We start from the raw sequence: 18,538 nt of genomic DNA, 5'->3' as shown, positions 1-18,538 counted from the left end.
TGCACAAGCTTTTGATTCCTGACTGTGTCTGAGGTCATATCAACACCTGTCTACACAACCTCTCCACTATCTGTTCTGGCACTCTGGTTCCCATCCCCCTGCAATCTTAGTTTAAACCCCCACACTTGCACCCCCACCCCACCGCACCGCTGTGCAGCACTACCAAACATTCCTGCTGTATTCGTCCCCCTCCTTTATTGAGGTACAAACTATCTCTGCACGACATATGCTGGTGACATTAAACCTGATGCTGATTCCGATTTTGATTCTGTACACGTATCACCTTCTCTAGAAGGTGATGCAAAAATCTGACACTCTTCCTCCTACAACTCCTTAGCCTCATGCTAAACTGTACAATCTTCCTATTTCTGACCTCACTAGTATGCGGCTTGGGCAGCAATTTTGAGATCATAACCCTCAAGGTCTTAACTTAGCACCTAACTCTCTGAATTCACTTTGCAGAACCTCGTCACTCTTTCTACCTATGTCATTGGTACCTACATGGACCACGACTTCTGGCTGCTCAACCTCCCACTTAAGAATGCTGAGGACTTGATAGAAAATGTCCCAGACCCTGGCAACTGGGATACCAAAATACCATAAGACCATAAAATATAGAAGCAGAATTATGCCATTTTGCCCATTGAATTTGCACAGCATTTCATCATGGCTGATCCAATTTTCCTTATCATCCCCAATATTCCACCTTCTCCCCGTATCCCTTCGTGCCCTGACCAATCAAGAATCTATCAACCTCTGCCTAAATATACATAAAGACTTGGTCACAGCTGCCTGCGGCAAAGAATTCCAGATTCACCACTCTCTAAAAGGATGCCCCTCTATTCTGAGACTGTGTCCTCTGATCTTAGGCTCTCCCACCCTAGGAAACATCCTCTCCACATCAACTCTATCAAGGCCTTTCACCCTTTGATAGGTTTCAATTAGGTCACTCTTCATTCTTCTGTATTCTAGTAAATACAGGCACATAGCCATCAAACACTTTTTATATAATAAGCCATTCAATCCTGGAATCATTTGCCTGAATCCTGAACCTCCTTTGAACCCTCTCCAGTTTCAGCACATCCTTTCTACGATAAGGGGTCCAAAACTGCTCACAATACTCCAGGTAAGGCTTCATTAGTGCTTTATAAAGTCCTTGCTTTTATATTCTAGTCCTACTGAAATGAAGGCTAATATCGCATTTACTTTCATCACCACAGACTCAACCTGCAAATTAACCTTTAGCAAACCATGCACAAGGATTCCAAACTCCCTTTGTTCCTTAGATTTTTGTATTATTTCTCCATTTGGAAAATAATCAACTCTTTCATTTCTTCTACCAAAGTGCATGACCATACACTTTCTAACACTGTATTCCATCTGCCACTTCTTTGCCCATTCTTCTAATCTGTCTAGGTCCTTTTGTAGCATCTCTGCTTCCTCAAAGCTACTTGCCCCTCCATCTATCTTCATTTTGTCTGCAAACTTTGCAACAACACCATCAATTCCATCATCAAAATCATTGACATATAACATAAAAACCATCGGTCCCAACACAGACCCCAGTAGAACACTACTTGTCACTGGCAGCCAGTCTTTGCTTCTTGTCAATCTGCCACTGCTTTATCCATGCTAGAATCTTACCTGTAATACAATGGGCTCATAGCTTGTTAAGCAGCCTCATGTGTGGCACCTTGTCAAAAGCCTTCTGAAAATCCAAGTGCACACCATCAACCAATTGTCCTTTGTCCATTCTTCAAAAAATTGCAACAGATTTGTCAGGCAAGATTTTCCTTTCTGGAAACCATGCTGACTATGGCCTATTTTATCATGTGAATCCAAATACCCCAAGAGCTCATCCTTAATAATCAACTCCAACATCTTCCCAAACACTGAAGTCAGGCTTACTGGCCTATAATTTACTTTCTTCTGCCTGCCTTCCTTCTTAAAGAGCGGAGTGACATGTGCAATAATCCAGCCATCAGGAATCATTCCAAAATCTAGTGATTCTTGAAATGCCTCCACTATCTCTTCAGCTATCACTTTCAGAACCCTGGGGTGTAGTCCATTTGGTCCAGGTGACTTATCTACCTTCTGGCTTTTCAGTTTCTCAAGTACCTTCTCCTTAGTAACAGCAACGACACTCACTTGTCCCATGACACTCTCACATTTCTGGCATTCTGCTAGTGTCTTCCATAGTGAAGACTGATACAAAATACTTATTAAGCTCCTCCGCCATTTCTTTGTCCTCCATTACTACCACTCCATTGTCATTTTCCAGCAGGCCAATATCAACACTCAGTTCTCTTTTCCTCTTTATATATCTGAAAAAACTTCTCGTATCCTCTTATATATTATTGGCTATCTTGCCTTCATATTTCATCTTTTCTCTCTTTATAGCTTTTATAGTTGCCTTCTGTTGGTTTTTAAAAGCTTCCCAATCCTCTACCTTCCCACTAATCTCTGCTCCATTATATGCTCACCCTTTTGCTTTTATGCTGTAACTTCCTTTGTCAGCCACGGTTGCTCCATTCTCTCTTTAGAATACTCCTTCACCCTTGGGACCTTCACCTTTCCTACACCTTCCGAAATTCCACCATAAACACCAGCCATTCTTCAAATTTGCAGTAGGAAAGAGTTACTGAGCTCCCGTTTCCCACTTACCAGCCTGCGGATATCTCTCTCACACTCTTTCTTTATTCTGGTTATCTCGTCCTGATGGGACTGATATGCACTCCTGAGATCAGCGGCTTTCTTCTTATCAGCCTGGACTGTATTGTTTAGGGTTTCTTCCACCTGCTTCTTGGCAGACTTCAGTTCAACTATCTCCTGCTGGAGTTTGATGCGCTCAGTGTCAAATGCTTTCCGAGCCTCTTCTCTGGCTTCATTGAGCAGGGCGGTTTTGACCTTGTCAGCTGCCCCATCCCTTAATACATTCACGGTGGACTGGAGCCTTTGGATTTCACTGTCCTTAATTTTGATTGCACGGGCGAGCTCCTGCTCGTGCTGCTTCAGCAGGATCTCCCGCACGGTTTGCAGCTCTTTCATTTTCTCTTCGTGAAGCTTGGACTTGAGGTCGGTGGTGAGCACTGTGTGCTTATGCTGCTCCAGCTCTCGCACCTGTTTCACTTCTTGCACCTTTTCCCTTTCCAATTTGTTCACCTGGAGAACAAAAACAGATGAAGGGTTAAAAAAGACATGTCTTAAGTACTATCTTCTCATTGATTAAAAAGGAAAAATCTGCAGATGCTGGAAATTTTAAGTAAAACTAGAAAGTGATGAAAATACTCAGCTGGTTGAGCAGCATCTCTGGAAAGGGAAACATAGTTCATATTAAAACAATAACTCTGCATTTTATTCCACAGATATGGACAGACCCCCTGAGCATTTCCAGGACTTTATACCTTCTCATTGGCAATGCCACAGTAGAATTGGGAGATTTAGTTGAGGACAGTGGTTGAAATGTCTTTCAATGCCCATGAACAAAAAGCTGTGGAAAAATAGGAAAGGTTTGGATAAACAACATCAACAGTGACCAGTCACAGCAAGGTGTAAATATGATTCAGGTAGATCAGAATCACTCACATTGTCCCACTGGTGCCCTAATGCAAGTGGCACAGGAATTTAGGGATAGTGGTCTGGCAGATTAAGACCTATGATTAGCTTTATTTGTCACATGTACATTGAAGCATCAAAAAAAAAGAAAAATGTATTATTTCCATCAAGTTTCATTGACCAAAGATATGCTGGGGGCAGCCCACAAGTGTCACCATGTTTCCGAGCCAATGAAACATGCATACAAATTACTAACCCATACATCTTTGGAAAGTGGGAGGAAACTGGAGTATCCGGAGGACCATTACAATCATTTTGATCTCCTTTATACTCACGTACTGAAGAATCGCAATAAACAACCTTGAAACACACATAAGACAAACGCCTTACATGCAGCGGCGAGAATTGAACGCTGATCACTGGCACTGTAAAGTATTACGCTACCATGCTCCCATACGTTTAAAATACTTAAACTTCCTGAGAATGCAGGGGTCCGTTTGACTGTTTAATCCCCCCCCGTTGCTATGATTGAAAGGGATGGCATCAACCACGTTGCAGGCGTGACAGATCCCGAACGGAAAGGATAATGGATTTCAATGTTTTCAGACTGCCATATGGAACAGTTTGGCAGCAGGTCATCAGGTTCTACTTTAAGTGCTCTATGTGGATTACAGCCATTGTCTTCAGCTAAAAATCTCATTATACCATGGAAAAAGGCATATTAATGACAACACAAACGTTCGGGAAGTGCTCAGCAGGCCATGCAGCAACTGTGGTGTAAAGATTTCAAATTGACTTGATGAATACAACTATTAACATCTTTGAAGGCAGATCAGTCAAGGGTTGTGGCACGGTGTTGCTCAAAGGGCAGGAAGGGCCTACTCCATACTGTATCTCTAAATGAAGTGAAATAAAACAAAAAATCAGAACGTAATGTGGGCACACCTACGTACTTCACTCCGTAACTGGAGAGGTAAGAGGTACAACAGTTGGGGATCCTCAAAAACAAAATAAAATTGAAGGGACCTCCAAACAAGGAGAAGGTTAATGGGATTCACTGATCTCATATTTCCAGCTGTGAGATACACATAAGAGCAAATAAGACAATCTGCATCACAATCTTACGAGAGTTAACCCTAAGCTCTCTTCATACTCACCTTATCATGGCAGACAGAATTGGTAACATTACAAGATTAAAATGGATCTATGACCTAAAACAATCACCAAGCTTTCTTGTAAATTAATTCTTGAACAGTTCCTCACAGCTCCAACCTTCCACTTCGGAATTATGTTGGAATTCATGCTATGGAAACCATTCAAACATCAGGATCCAAAACATTAAGTTCTGCTACAACACACATCAAAGTTGCTGGTGAACGCAGCAGGCCAGGCAGCATCTCTAGGAAGAGGTACAGACAACGTTTCGGGCCGAGACCCTTCGTCAGGACTATTAAGTTCTGCTGTTAACTTTCAAAAGTACTGATGAGTACTTAATAACCTATTGTTCAAACACAAACATATAAATAGCCTTTCAAAAAGTTCCTGTAAATAAATGTTATGTGGATATACTCTGCAGGTTGAGCTGCAAGTGGGAAGAGAAAAATAAAGTTAAGGGTGACAGAACTGATGAAATTTACTGACCTAGAATATGACCATTAATCTTTCTCTAAAGATGCTGTTTGATATGATTTTTAAGTATTTTCTTTATTATTTCAGATATCCAGCATCAGCAGTGTTGTAGCTCCAAAGTTTTAAGCTGAACTAATACAATACCCAATAAAGATAAAGATAAAAAATTAGGCAAGAATAGCTTTATTTATCACATGTACATTGAAACATCAAAACTTACAGTGAAATGAGTTTTCTTTTATGTCAACAACTAAAGCATTCCGGGGATTGTACTGGGGACATCCTGCAAGTGCCCCCAAGCTTTTAGCCAACATAACACGTTCGCAATTCACTAACCTTAACCATACATCTTTGCAATATGGGAGGAACCTGGAGCACCTTGGGGAAACCCATGGGACCATGGGAAGGACTTACAAACTCCTTACAGAGAATTGAATTCCAGTGATTACTGGCGTTCTAAAGTAATTGCCCTCGCTGCTACACTATAGTGCCACCAGTACCAATACCGAGAATCAAAGTTCTGATGTTGTATTGTTTCTGCAATGAACTGGCATGAAGTAGCCTCTTAAAAATGCTTCTGGTGAGTCTGCTGCCTGACCTGTTGCAGTGGACAGTAATGTGTGCTAAGTCAGGGGTCCCCAACCTTTTTTGCACCGCGGATCAGTTTAATATTGACAATATTCTTACGGACCAGCCAACCAGGGGGTGGGGTGGGTGGGGGGGGTGTTAAAGTAGGGTTGTCAACTTTCTCACTCCCAAATAAGGGACAAAAGTAGCAGTCAAATACGGGATACTTGCGTTTACCCTGAGAAAGATTATCACAACCTTGAGGCCTTGCGCGGGCACCTGTGCACGCATGCATGTATGTGCCGATTTTTTTTTTCTACAAATCGGTTTTGGCTTAATCTTCCCGATTCTGTTAAGTGAAACTACACTGTACATACATTATTTCTACTTTATATAGGCTGTGTATTTATCATACCATTCCTGCTTTTACTATATGTTAGTGTTATTTTAGGTTTTGTGTGTTATTTGGTATGATTTGGTAGGTTATTTTTGGGTCTGGGAACGCTCAAAAATTTTTCCCATATAAATTAATGGTAATTGCTTCTTCGTTTTACTCCATTTCGGCTTATGAACAGTTTCATAAGAACGCTCTACCTTAGCGGGAGAAATACGGGACAAGGGCGGTCCCGTATGGGACAAACCAATTTAGCCTAATATACGGGATGTCCCGGCTAATACGGGACAGTTGGCAACCCTATGTTCAAGTTCAACAGTGCGTGACAGGGAATGAGGAAAGGTGCAGCTGACTCATATCGTTTCATATCACCAAATCATATCATTTCCTTGTGGCCCGGTAGCACATGCTTTGCGGCCCGGTGGTTGGGGACCACTGTGCTAAGCCACTTCGCATCAATTGAGAGATTATTATACCCTTTCAGTGATCCCAGAAGTAAGAATGAATGAGTGAATTTTTCAAGTAAACCATGTAAGGCAGGATGCAGAGAAGTCTATGGTGTCAGTCTCATTATGCATTGACAAAGTCTTTCTGCTCAGTACAACAGATTAAATCATAAACTCATTAAATCACTAGTGAAAGATCAGAGAAATAAATGAGGTCATTTTCCCATTAGTATTCCACATTCTTATTTACCTTGATTTAAAACATATTTGAGTTTCTTTTCCTAATTTTGTATTAGTCAGATGAAATCAGTCCTAACCAGCTTAAAAGTTCAAATTAGTAAGACAAATATGACACATTTACCAATTGAAATTGGCTGTTATGATTATTAGGTTTGTTGGATTAAGTTAAGAGGAAAGCTTAAATAGATTTTTCAATGTAACTGGAAGCAGCATATCCCCTCCTCACCACTGGCCAAAAAGTAAGTGCAAAACACTCCTATTTCAACAAACCAAGTTACGCAGTAAAGGAGAAAACATGAATTAGTACTAAAAATATTCCACTTACCTTACTACTGAAACTCTTAATTCACAGTCAGACAACAGAAGTGATTGGCCTTATCAGCCAGGATTACATACAATTTAGGAGCTCAAGACCAGTTTGTTTAATCCCAAGTGGAATAATAATAATGCCTGCAGCTATTTTTGACTCAAGTGGACTTGGCTCAGTGGAAGTTGGCCAGAATCTAATTCTAATTAGCATGCAGACGCCTTAAGATAGTGCACATCGTTAATATTGAGTCCAAGATGTCAAACTAAGCTGATTAAAAATAGGCCGGAGAGCATCCTGCAGACATTTTCTCCTGAGTCACCACAGTCAAAGCTACATTTTCCAAGCTTAATTGTAGCTTCATCCAAATAAAAAAAATTACTGTACCGGTGTAAAGCATTACTTTAAGAAATGTACTGGTTCTCCATATTGCATATTCTAAGGTTGAGAGGAGATTTAATGGAGGTGTACAAGATCATGACTGCTTTAGTAGGGCTAAGTAAAAGGAGGATGGCTCAAAGGTTTCAGAGGAGACAGACATGTTCTGAGTAAAAAATACAAGGGATATGTGATGGAAAACTTTAATGCAGTGGACAGTTGTGACCTGGAACTTACTGCTTCTCGGAATGTTAGAAAAATGAAAGTGATTACACAGCATGTCAGTAATGATCAGGAGTGGGCTATTCAGTTCATTAAGGTTACCTTTTCAACAACTGATCTAATCATAACCATGGACGAAGAGGGAAACAGGAGGAAAGATAGAGGAGGGAGGGGATTCGGATGGGGGAAGACTAGCTATGGAGCAGTCCAATTAACCCCAGGCCATGAGATGCCTTGTGCCTCCATCCTAATCTATGCTGCAGTCTAGTATGGTATTTCAAATACACCTGTGCCAGGAATGACTCCCACAATACAATCTGAACTTGTTCTACAGTTGGACCTCCTGATGTGATTGGACTCCATGTTGGGTCTTAGGCTATGACAGGGTTCCATGAAGTAGCCTATGCTGCTATCCAGCCCCATGTTATGAGCAGGCCCTGTGCTACAGTGGGGTCAAGTGCCACAACTGGGCCTCATGACACAATGAACCTCTGATTGGACTCTGTGCTGCACTTAAGCCAATGGCTGTAATGGGCATTATGCCTCAATTAACTCTTATGGTTAGACTTCACAATGTAATTAGACTGCTGCTGAGAAACAAAATTCAACCAAGTTTATTATCACTGTCTTATCTGATGTGAAATTTGTTTTGCAACAGCAGTACAGAGCAAAGACATGAAATTACTATAAATTACAAATTAAACAAATGGTGCACAAAAAAAGGGGAATTATGAGGCAGAGTTCATGAAGCTGAAGGCAGAGGGGAAGAATTGCTGAGTGTGATCTTCAGGCTCCTGTACCTCCTCCCCAAACATAGGAACAAATAGAGGGCAGGTTCCCAATGGTGATGTTCCTTAATGATGGATGCCACCTTCTTGAGGCAGCACCTCTCGAAGATGTCCTCGAACGTGGAGGTAGCTGTGTCTGTGAGGTTAGCTAAAGTTGCAGCCTCTTTCAATCTTGAGCATTGGAGCCTCCATACTCTGTGATGTAAAGAGTTAGAATGCTCCCTCTCCACCATGCATCTTTTTGGCAGAAGCTAAGGACATTTCTTGTTGAAGTGGTGCAGCTAGTCTGATCCATATCCTCCTGTAGCACAGTCAGAGATTGGCAGGTACGATGTTGAGGGCATCACTGATTCATGGTTGAAAAACGGTCATAGCTGTGAGCTTTACATTCAAGGATATACATTGCATCAAAAAGGCAGGCAGGTACACAGAAGGAGTTGGGGGTAGTTGCTCTGTTGGGGAAAAACAAAATCAAGTCCTTTGAAAGAGGTGACATATGATCAATAGATGTGAGTAGAGCTAGCAAACTGCAAGGGTAAAAAGACCCTGATGGGAGTTATATGCAAGCTTCCGAACAATAGCTAGGATATGTGAAACAGGAGGAGGGAGGAGCTTAGAATGATGGTGCCTAACGGCAACTCCTTTGCTTGCATCTTCAGAAATAGCTCTATTTCTATCTTTAATATCTCTTTTTTACCTTTCCAAGGTTCTTTTGAAGACCCTGACCTGGAGTTACACGCTGACTTCGGTTCTTTGTGGGAATGGGACCTGCTCTCACGGCCTCATGGCTGGCTGCTTTTTGATATGCCAAGGATGTGGCCTAGAAGACTAGTGCGCCTTCAGGAAGTTCAAAAGCAGTGAGCTGGCTGCTGGCTGTGTGCCCAGAGACCCAAGATCTTTGGGCACAAAGCTCGGAAAAAGCAATGCAACAGGCTTTTTACATCGTAAATCAGCAAGTTGTTTTGTTATGTCTCCCCTCTTGCTGTGAAATGGGGACACCTCTTTTTCTCTTATTAGGGAGAGAGAGAGCCTGTGGTATGTCGATTACTGGGTAAACAAGTAGTCTGTGTCTTTATTGATACTTTGCTGCATGCTTAAGTGCTTGGTGGGGGGCTGCAGAGCATTTTCGCTGGTGGGGAGTCATCGCTTTGCTGCTGCTTATGCGTGGGAGGGGAGAACTGGGGAAGGGAGACTTTGGGGTCCTAACATTTAACTGTCATTCATTCTTTGGGGCACTCCTCTGTTTTCATGAATGTTTGAGAAGGAAAAGAATTTCAGGATGTATATTGCATTTCTCTGACATTGCACCAATTGAAACTATTGAAACAAATTACACTGGGTGATAGTACAAGTGTGTATAAAGAGAAATGTTACGATAGTCAGTGGGGATTTCAATATGCAGGTAGATTGGAAAAATTAGATTGGTGCTCGATCTCAAAAGAGACAATTTGGCTAATGCCCATGAAATGGCTTTTTCAGGCAGCTTGTGGTTGAGCCGATGAGGAAAAAGACACTGGACTAGGTGTTATGCAATGAACAGATTTCATTAGGGAGCTTAAGGTAAGGAACCCTTAAGAGGTAGTGATCATAATATGATTGTTCCGACCTCCAGAGCTACTATTTGTCTTGCATGAACATCACTTCCTAGATATAAGCTGTTTTTATACCATTTCCTGCATGGGTTAATTTTGATTTGATTTGAAGAACATGGTGGGAAAAAAAACATGAATCTCTATCCTCTCATTATTTGCCCTTGAAACAGCTATATCTATGAGTCTTAGGCTTTTGCTCATATTGGTAAACATTCAATAGCTATATTTTGAAGGAAGTATTAGCATTATCAAGGTATTGTTGTGCCACAAATTTACTCTTGTACTCTTGTTTACACGGCGTAGTTTTGGAGTATTGTGCATGTTTCTTACCTTGGTTAACACAAATTGTGAGAATAATCGACAGTATTAATATCTGCAAGTGCAGGATGATTCTATGTTCAGCTTAATACATATTTTACATAACTTTCTGCAGTTTCACAAGTAGGAAATCTCATTAAAACCCCTGAGAAAGCTTCCGTCTAGGGGTAATTTTTGAGAAGTTGTTTAACTCACTGCATAGCTGTGTAGGTACGCACTGCGGAGGTGGCAGAATGAGTGAATTCACCCTGCAATTTGAGGGGGAGAAGCTAAAGGCATTTCCACCGTTTAACGTTGAGGCCAAGTAATTGGATATATTTGAAGCGGAGGTTGATAGTTCCAGATTACATATTTATTCACTGAGATACAGCGTGGATTAGCCACTTCAGGCCCTTCATGTTAAAGGTCACCAGGTGAAGAAAGGAGTATGAGGTTAAGAGGAATAATAAATCAGCCATGATGAAATGGTGGAGCCGACTAATGAGCCAAACGTCCTAATTTTTCTAATATGACCTATGCTCTCTAATATGCCCCATGGTCTTTTGGCCTATTGATGCTTCTAGTGAAATCTCCATAGTTAAATATTTCTACCCAGCCTCTGCTGAGACCCAATTCTAGAACCTTAACTAAAAAGATAGGGTGGCCAATTCCAGGGCACTGGACAAAAATGCCTGATGGCCCATATTCATGTAGGAAGGTGGTTAGTTACAGGGAGTACTGGATCTGCAAGGGGTATCAAATGACAAACAATGCCAAAAGCATTGCTCTGCAGGAGATCCAGACAGGTTGGTTGCAGTCTGCTTTTGCTTCTGCTACAAGACTCCTGCACTGGTACAAGAGCTTCCAAAGCTTCTATCTTCCTTCACGTGGGTAACTGTCCAATGTTAAAGGTTAAATCCATCCTGTCTTTTACTTCGGATTCTCAGATTTACTCCCACCACCTTCTGAACCAGACTGGTTACTCTCAACTCTCAAGCAATACCCATCTTTGAAAGAAATAGTTAAAGATAGACTCAAACAAGAGAGCTCATTACTCTTTGACAGGTAGGGAAATCTTGATGCTGCTTAACTCTGTCTGTTTTAGTGCACAATTGCAGAAGTCATCCATCACATTCAAAGTTACAAGGAGCAAGGAAGAAATATCAGAGTATAATTTGTAGATCTGAAAAATGAGTTCTGGATGACGTACACATATTTTTTTCTGCTTCTCTTTGCCACTTTCATGAATGTCTCAAACTATCAAGACAGTACAATACAGCAGATGTCGCAGTATATCTCACACGTTACAAACCAGTGCACCTGAACAAACATGCCTGGTGGAGCATATTAATGCAGGAAGATGGCTACTTACAGAGAGTGTTGGGTCTGAATAGGGACATCAAATGACATACAATGCCAAAAGCATTGCTCTATAAGAGACCTTGACAGGTTGGTTGCAATCTCCTTTTGCTTCTGCTAAAGAACTCCTTTCCCAAAGACAGCTTTACATTGAATTCATTGCAGTCTGCCATTTTTGAATTAACGTTGAACTTCATGTATGCCAGAGTTTGTAGTCACCTTAAAAGAATGAAACAGACTAACTGCACCATCCAGACATCACCTGTAATGATTCCTCCAAAATGGCAGCTCTATATACACCACACCCTCTGCCTGAGAAAGCTGATCCTAATATTCCTTTTAAGTCTTTCCCATCTCACCTTAAAGCTATGCCTTCCAGTCTTTCATTGCCTCTCTTTGGGAAAAGGACCATTTCCATTCACCCTATCAATGCCCCTCATGATGTTACACACCCATTTTGTATGAAGTTTATCTTTCTGGTGCAACGACATGCATGAAATGCATTCAGTCCGATAGTCAATAAACTGCTTACATCAGCTCTACGAGTACAAATCTGCACCAACACTAAAACATTCTTGTGTGTATGCCCATGCCCGATGCTAAGTGCAGTGCAAGCCCAAAACTAGAACCTGCTCTGGCATAGTTCATTCATACTTTACTCAGGATAGGTATGTCAGGAGTAACTGAATAAAAAACACATCTTCTTTATTGAAGAACAAAGTTGAATTTGGAAGCATGTTCTTAAACTGAACCACCATTTTCCATGTCCTAAATCATTAAGGTTCAGAACATCCGGCTGTATCAGGAGTTTGTCTTAATTTATTCCTGGATTTCAAAACATCCAGCTACTTTGAACTATCACATGTGTATCATTTATCATTTCACTAAATCGCAGAATTGGCTTGCCCGTAGAAGGCAGAGGGTAGTGGTCGATAGGCCTTTTCTGCCTGGAGGTCTATGTTTAGTGGTGTTCTGCCAAGATCAAAACTGTTTGTGATATATGTCAATGAGTGAGGCCTCTGTCGGTCAGGGTTGGGCATCCTAGCAATGCAAGCAGCACATCAACTTCCCTCTGCCTGCTTGTTACCAAGCTCTTCTTCAATTTACAACTGAAAATGTTGCACAAAGAAAGAAATTATAAATCAAAAAAGGTGGTCAACATGCATGATGGGCAGTGTATCCAAGAGCAGCAAGTAATACACAAATTATTAGAAAGAAAAATTGATCAATAAATTTAAAATATGACATTACGGTAAACATTCATATCATAAACATATATGTTTTTTGCATACAGACAATGCTCAAGACAATTACTGTGTCAACACAATTAGTCCTTAAGATGGCCGCCATACCCGAAAGCTAGCCTGCACAAAATAAAGCCAAGCCATACATTCAAAGGCTAAGCTGCAAATCTTAAAAGAAAAATGAAGAATACTAATGAAATCAGTAAATAGATTAGCGACAAATATTGATTACAAAGCCACAGACTCCCACAGTGACCATTACTATACTTACTCCCACAATGCCACCTGTCAGGACACCTTTGCATTTTTGCAGTTCCCCCACCGACCTCCATTTCATTTGCTTTATCAATAAGACTTTCCAAACAGTATCTCTGATATCTTCCTTCTTCCCCTGAACTATAGTTGAAGGATCTATATTCGCAGATTTTTGTGCCCCTTTCTCTAACTGTTCTAATTTCACAGAGTTTGCATTCATTTTTTTCATGACTCTTTTCTAACTACTCCAGATATATAGCAACCTTAGATAGCAACTAGAAAACATCATCAACACCTTATGTCCATAACAACTCTGGCCTCATACCATAAGTATTACTCCCTTTGTCCCTTCCATCCCTTCCTTACACTCATTGGGTCTTCAACCCAAAATTTTATCACTGTTTCTCTTTCCACAGATGCTGCCTGTCATGCTGAGTATTTCTAGCATTTTCTGTTTTTTTCTATTTTGTCTGAAAAGAGATTTGCATTATTAATGATGCAGGAGTTGCTTGATCATTGGGAGAAATGCCACAGCCTACAACTCCAAGAGACAATGAGCACCATTTTACAAACTGTGTGCTGGAGATCATTTATCAGAGTTTGAACAGAAACAAGATGTTTTTGCCTGTGAAGACCAGAATGCCCTCCAGAGGTGCTCAGTGCAGAAGATTGTGAAAGAGGCCAATGTCAGATATTTAACTCTGAGAAAGTGTAAAAATCTTTAGTAACCTCAAAGGTGATCAAGGTCGGTGAATACAATCCACAAATGTCAAATTAAAGCAACATCTCTGGTTTCCCAATACTACAGCAGTATTACAACAGATCTACTATCTAAAGACCCTCTTCCCTTCTCATTCTTCCTCCTCCAGTAACTCATCTTGCTCTGCCTGAATTTCTTTCATTCTTCCAGTCATTTTCAATGCCAAGATGACCTTCTGTTCATCGTATGTCAAGAGCTGTGAAGCTTTTAGTCAGCATGAAACTTCAACAGCACCTGCCATACAACTCCCTGCAGACCACTAAAACTCCAGCCAATCATACAAAGCATCTAAAGCTCACAGAATTAGAGCCACAGACAGAAGAACTCAGCTAGCAACCAATATGTAATTAGCCATGAATCTTTTAAGCAGCACTAATGGGAGATCCCTTATGCCTTTAAGCATATGTTCAGATTAAAACATGGAGCTTTCAAATGGCCGTATAGGAATCAAAGCAATTTTGCACACTGACTGACGCTATACCTGTCTGCTTTGCATGCTTCTGTTAAGTGCTAAGTGCAAGCGAATGTTCCATCTACCAATATGACATTTGGCGTACTTTACATTTTAAATGCCATTTTGGAACCCCAATTTCATCATAGCACATTTTACTGCTATTTTATCTTAAATAAAACTCCTTAACTTTTGCCTTATCCTTGAGGTGATGACCTTAACAATATGCCTCACACTAACCAACTAATGTGTTGCTCAACACAAGACTGATTTTTATGAGCCTCAAGATGAAATCTTCAGTGAACATACAGTATGTAGTTCTTATAGTCCAATGAGGAGCCTAGTCGGCAGGCAGTTACTGACAAAACACCATTTGTGCATTACCCTGTCCTGGCTACCATCTGGGCTGTTCCAAAGACCCTGGCAGAGAAGACTGGCAATGCAAAGGCTTTACACTGAATGTTACCTATTCAGCAAGACTCACTGATGCTCTATCAGGCTGAAGCATGTAGGGATTGTAAAAGGAACTTGCTTGGTCATAATGCTGACTTTTATTCCTCATGTCAAAGGATCAACAACTAGGGTTTGGCTGAGATAGCTTCAACCACAACTATGCAATGGATTAAGTTCAAAAGTTCAAAGTATAGCATTCAACCAGTGTGCAGAAGACAATAAACAGTGCAAATACAAAAGGAAGGAAATAATAATAATCAATAAAAAAGCAGTAAGTATCGACAACACCAATGAGGAATCCTTCAAAGTGAATGCATTGGTTTTGGGAATGTTTCAATGATGGGGCAAGAGAAGTTGAGTGAAGTTATCCCCTCTAGTCAAGAGCCTGATGGTTGATGGGTAAACCTGAAGTCAAAAACCAGCTCCCTGGTCCCGCTGACATTGAATTATAGTTGTGGCACCACACAGTCAGATTTTCAGTCTCCCTCCTATGTGCTGATTGGTCACCACCTTTGATTCAGCCACTGACACTGGAGTCATCAGCAAACTTGAAAATGGCATTGGAGCTATGCTTGGCCACACATAAATGTAAAGTGAGTAGAGCAGGGGAGAACCTGTGCTGATGGAGATCGTGGAGGAGATGTTGTTGCCAATTTGAACTAACTGGGGTTTACAAGTGAGGAAATCCAGGATCCAATTGCACAAAGGGGTAAGTATTGAAGCTGAGATCTTGGAACTTACTGATTAGTTTTGAGGGGATGATGATCTTGAATGCTGAGCTAGAGTTGATAAGGCGCATCTTTGCTGTCCAGATGTTCCAAGGTTGAGTGAAGAGCCAATGAGATGAATTTAAAACATCTGTAGTTTGTAACCACTCCAATAGTTTTCCAGTTGCAACTTCCAGTCTAGTGTGAAGGGGAACAATACTGATCAGGTTGGGAGATGTGGAAATGGTTCTGTCAAAAGTTCTCCAGATGATAAGCATCATCTAAAGTTACATATATTGATGAGATTGGTGTGGGATGATCTGCGGGAGATTGGTTTTCCAGTAGAGCTTGCTTTTTTTTCCTTACCTGACCTCAGTGAATTCCCTCATGATCCTGAAAGTCCATATTGAAATTTCCATGTGGTGGAGTTCATCCTGTATGTTTCCTCTGTATGTCTGAGTCCATACACTCCAAAGCAACTGAAATTTGAGAGGTGAACGCAAACAGTTCCCAATACTCAGTATTGGAAAGCAAAGGCTATTTTATTCTCTTTAACTGTACAGCTTTAAAGAAAAGTACAAGCTGAAAACTTGCTGTTACATCTCCTCCCTCGTCCACTGACCAGACAGCAGAAAATTAATTCGAATAAAAAATGACAGATTACAGGTAGAACTGGGTTCTGGGTCCAATGACCCAGGACACCTTCAGAGTGCCTGTTGCACATCTGCCCTCACCCCATCCTCCCACCGACACACCAGTGATAGGGTTCCTCTTGTCCACACCTATCACCCCACTAGACTTCACATTCAGCACACAATTCTCCCTAACTTCCACCATCTTCTACAGGATCCCACCAACAAGCACATCCTCCACCCCCCTCCCCCCACTTTCCACAGGGATCACTCCCCATGCGATTCCCCTGTCCACTCATCCCTCCCCATTGATCTCCCTCCTGGTACTTATCCTTGCAAGCAGAACAAGTGCCACACTTGCTCCTACACTTCCTTCCTCACTACCTTTCAGGGCCCTGAACAGTCTTTCCAGGTGAGGCAACACTTCACCCGTGAGTCTGTTGGGGTCATCTACTGTATCCGGTGCAGCCTCCTGCTTATCGGAAAGACCAGACAGAGATTAGGAGACCACTTGGCCGAGCACCCATGCTCTGTCCGGCAGAAAAAGTGGGATCTCCCTGTAGCCACCCATTTCAAATCAACTTCCAGTTCCCATTCCTATTCAGACATGTCAGTCCACGGCCACCTCTACTGCCGCAATGAAGCCACACTTAGGTTGGAAGAGCAACGCCTTATATTTCATCTGGTTAGCCTCCAACCTGATAGCATGAACATCGATTTCCTGAACTTCCAGAAAGTGACCAGACCACCATACTCTCCTTCACCATTCCCCATTCCTGTTGCCTTTTCTAACCTCATCTCTTTTACCTGCCCCTCACCTGCCTCTGGCACTCCTCCTCCTTCCCTTTCGTCCATGGTCTTCTCCCCTCTCCTATCAGATTCCTGCTCTTCCAGCCTTTACCTCTTTCACCAGTAAACTTCCCAACTCTTTATTTCACCCCCTCCTCACCTCTTGATTTCACTTATCTCCTACCACCTTCCTTCCCTCTCCCAACCTTCTTACTCTGATTTGGCTCTTCTTTCCAGTCCTGATCAAGGGCCCCTGCCTGAAATGCCAACTGTTTACTCTTTTCCATAGGTGCTGTCTGGCATGCTGAGTTCCTCCAGCATTTTCTGTGTGCTGCTTTGGATTTCCAGCATCTGCAGATTTTCTCCTATTTGGGGTTCTGATCCCCTTTCTGGCCATTGGTCAATAATTCATCTAGGTTCTCAGTAACACACATAAAAATTGCTGGTGAACGCAGCAGGCCAGGCAGCATCTATAGGAAGAGGTACAGTTGACATTTTGGGCCAAGACCCTTCGTCAGTACCACTGGATTAGAATACAGTTATGAATTTTGTTGCAGCACAAACAATCACAAAATCTTAAACTTGCAAGCAACATCCTACACAAAAGTTTCTCTGATGCACAACCATACAGCAAAAATTTGCTATCATTCATAATTATTGTATCTCATATTAAAAACAAGCATGTAGAATACAATCCTTAATAAACTTACAAACCACTTTGTTCTTCTCAAGTAAAATATCATCTAGATACAGATGGAAGTCATTTCTCTCCCCCAGGTCTACTAAGCTTTGAAGACAATATGGAGTTTTATTACAGCAACCAACATTCAACTAATCCCATTACAACCCAGTAAAATACTTTAATTCAACTCAAATACATCTCCTGTGAGAGATAGTGCAATAAAAAAAACTGACAGAAGCTTTAACTCAATCTTATAAGCCATTACAAGAGAAAATTATATATTTGCATCTGAACTATTCAATTTCTGCAGTATAATAGAAAATAAAGGCAGCAGTGGTGCCGCTGGCAGAGCTGCTGCTGCACAGCTCCAGCCGCCTGGGTTCCAGTCTCACCTCCAGTACCGTGTGTGTGTGACGTTCACACATTCTCCCATAACCCTGTGGGCTTCCATAAAGCTCAGGTTTATACCCACATCCCAAATATGTGCAGGCAGGGTGGTTAGATGGACACCATTAGCAACCTTAGTGTAGCTGACTGGCAGAATTGACCGGAATGTGGAGAGAGAAGGTAACAGAGAGAAATAGTGGGGAAATTCAGATTAATGTATTTATCACATGTACATTAAGCATACAGTTCAATGCATCATTTGAGTTAAAACCAGCACAACCTAAGGATGTAAACACGAGAAAATTTGCAGATGCTGGAAATTCAAGCAACACACACAAAATGCTGATAGAACACAGCAGGCCAGGCAGCATCTATAGGAAGAGGTACACGGAGGCTCTCGGCCC

General features: G+C 41.5%; 1 protein-coding gene across 1 annotated transcript in view; it reads right to left on the bottom strand.

Annotated features, from left to right (window-relative positions):
* The window catches only part of LOC140196678 (janus kinase and microtubule-interacting protein 1-like), a 377,821-nt gene that overhangs the window by 173,061 nt on the left and 186,222 nt on the right, over positions 1-18,538 (bottom strand). The window contains exon 4 of the mRNA XM_072256285.1: positions 2,665-3,162. Within this exon, the coding sequence (XP_072112386.1) occupies positions 2,665-3,162 (498 nt within the window). The remainder of the gene's footprint in view (positions 1-2,664; positions 3,163-18,538) is intronic.

This window comes from Mobula birostris, chromosome 4, assembly GCF_030028105.1.
Source record: "Mobula birostris isolate sMobBir1 chromosome 4, sMobBir1.hap1, whole genome shotgun sequence".
Lineage (NCBI taxonomy): Eukaryota > Metazoa > Chordata > Chondrichthyes > Myliobatiformes > Myliobatidae > Mobula > Mobula birostris.
Note: the sequence above shows the minus strand (reverse complement) of the source record. Positions and strands in the feature narration are given on the sequence as shown.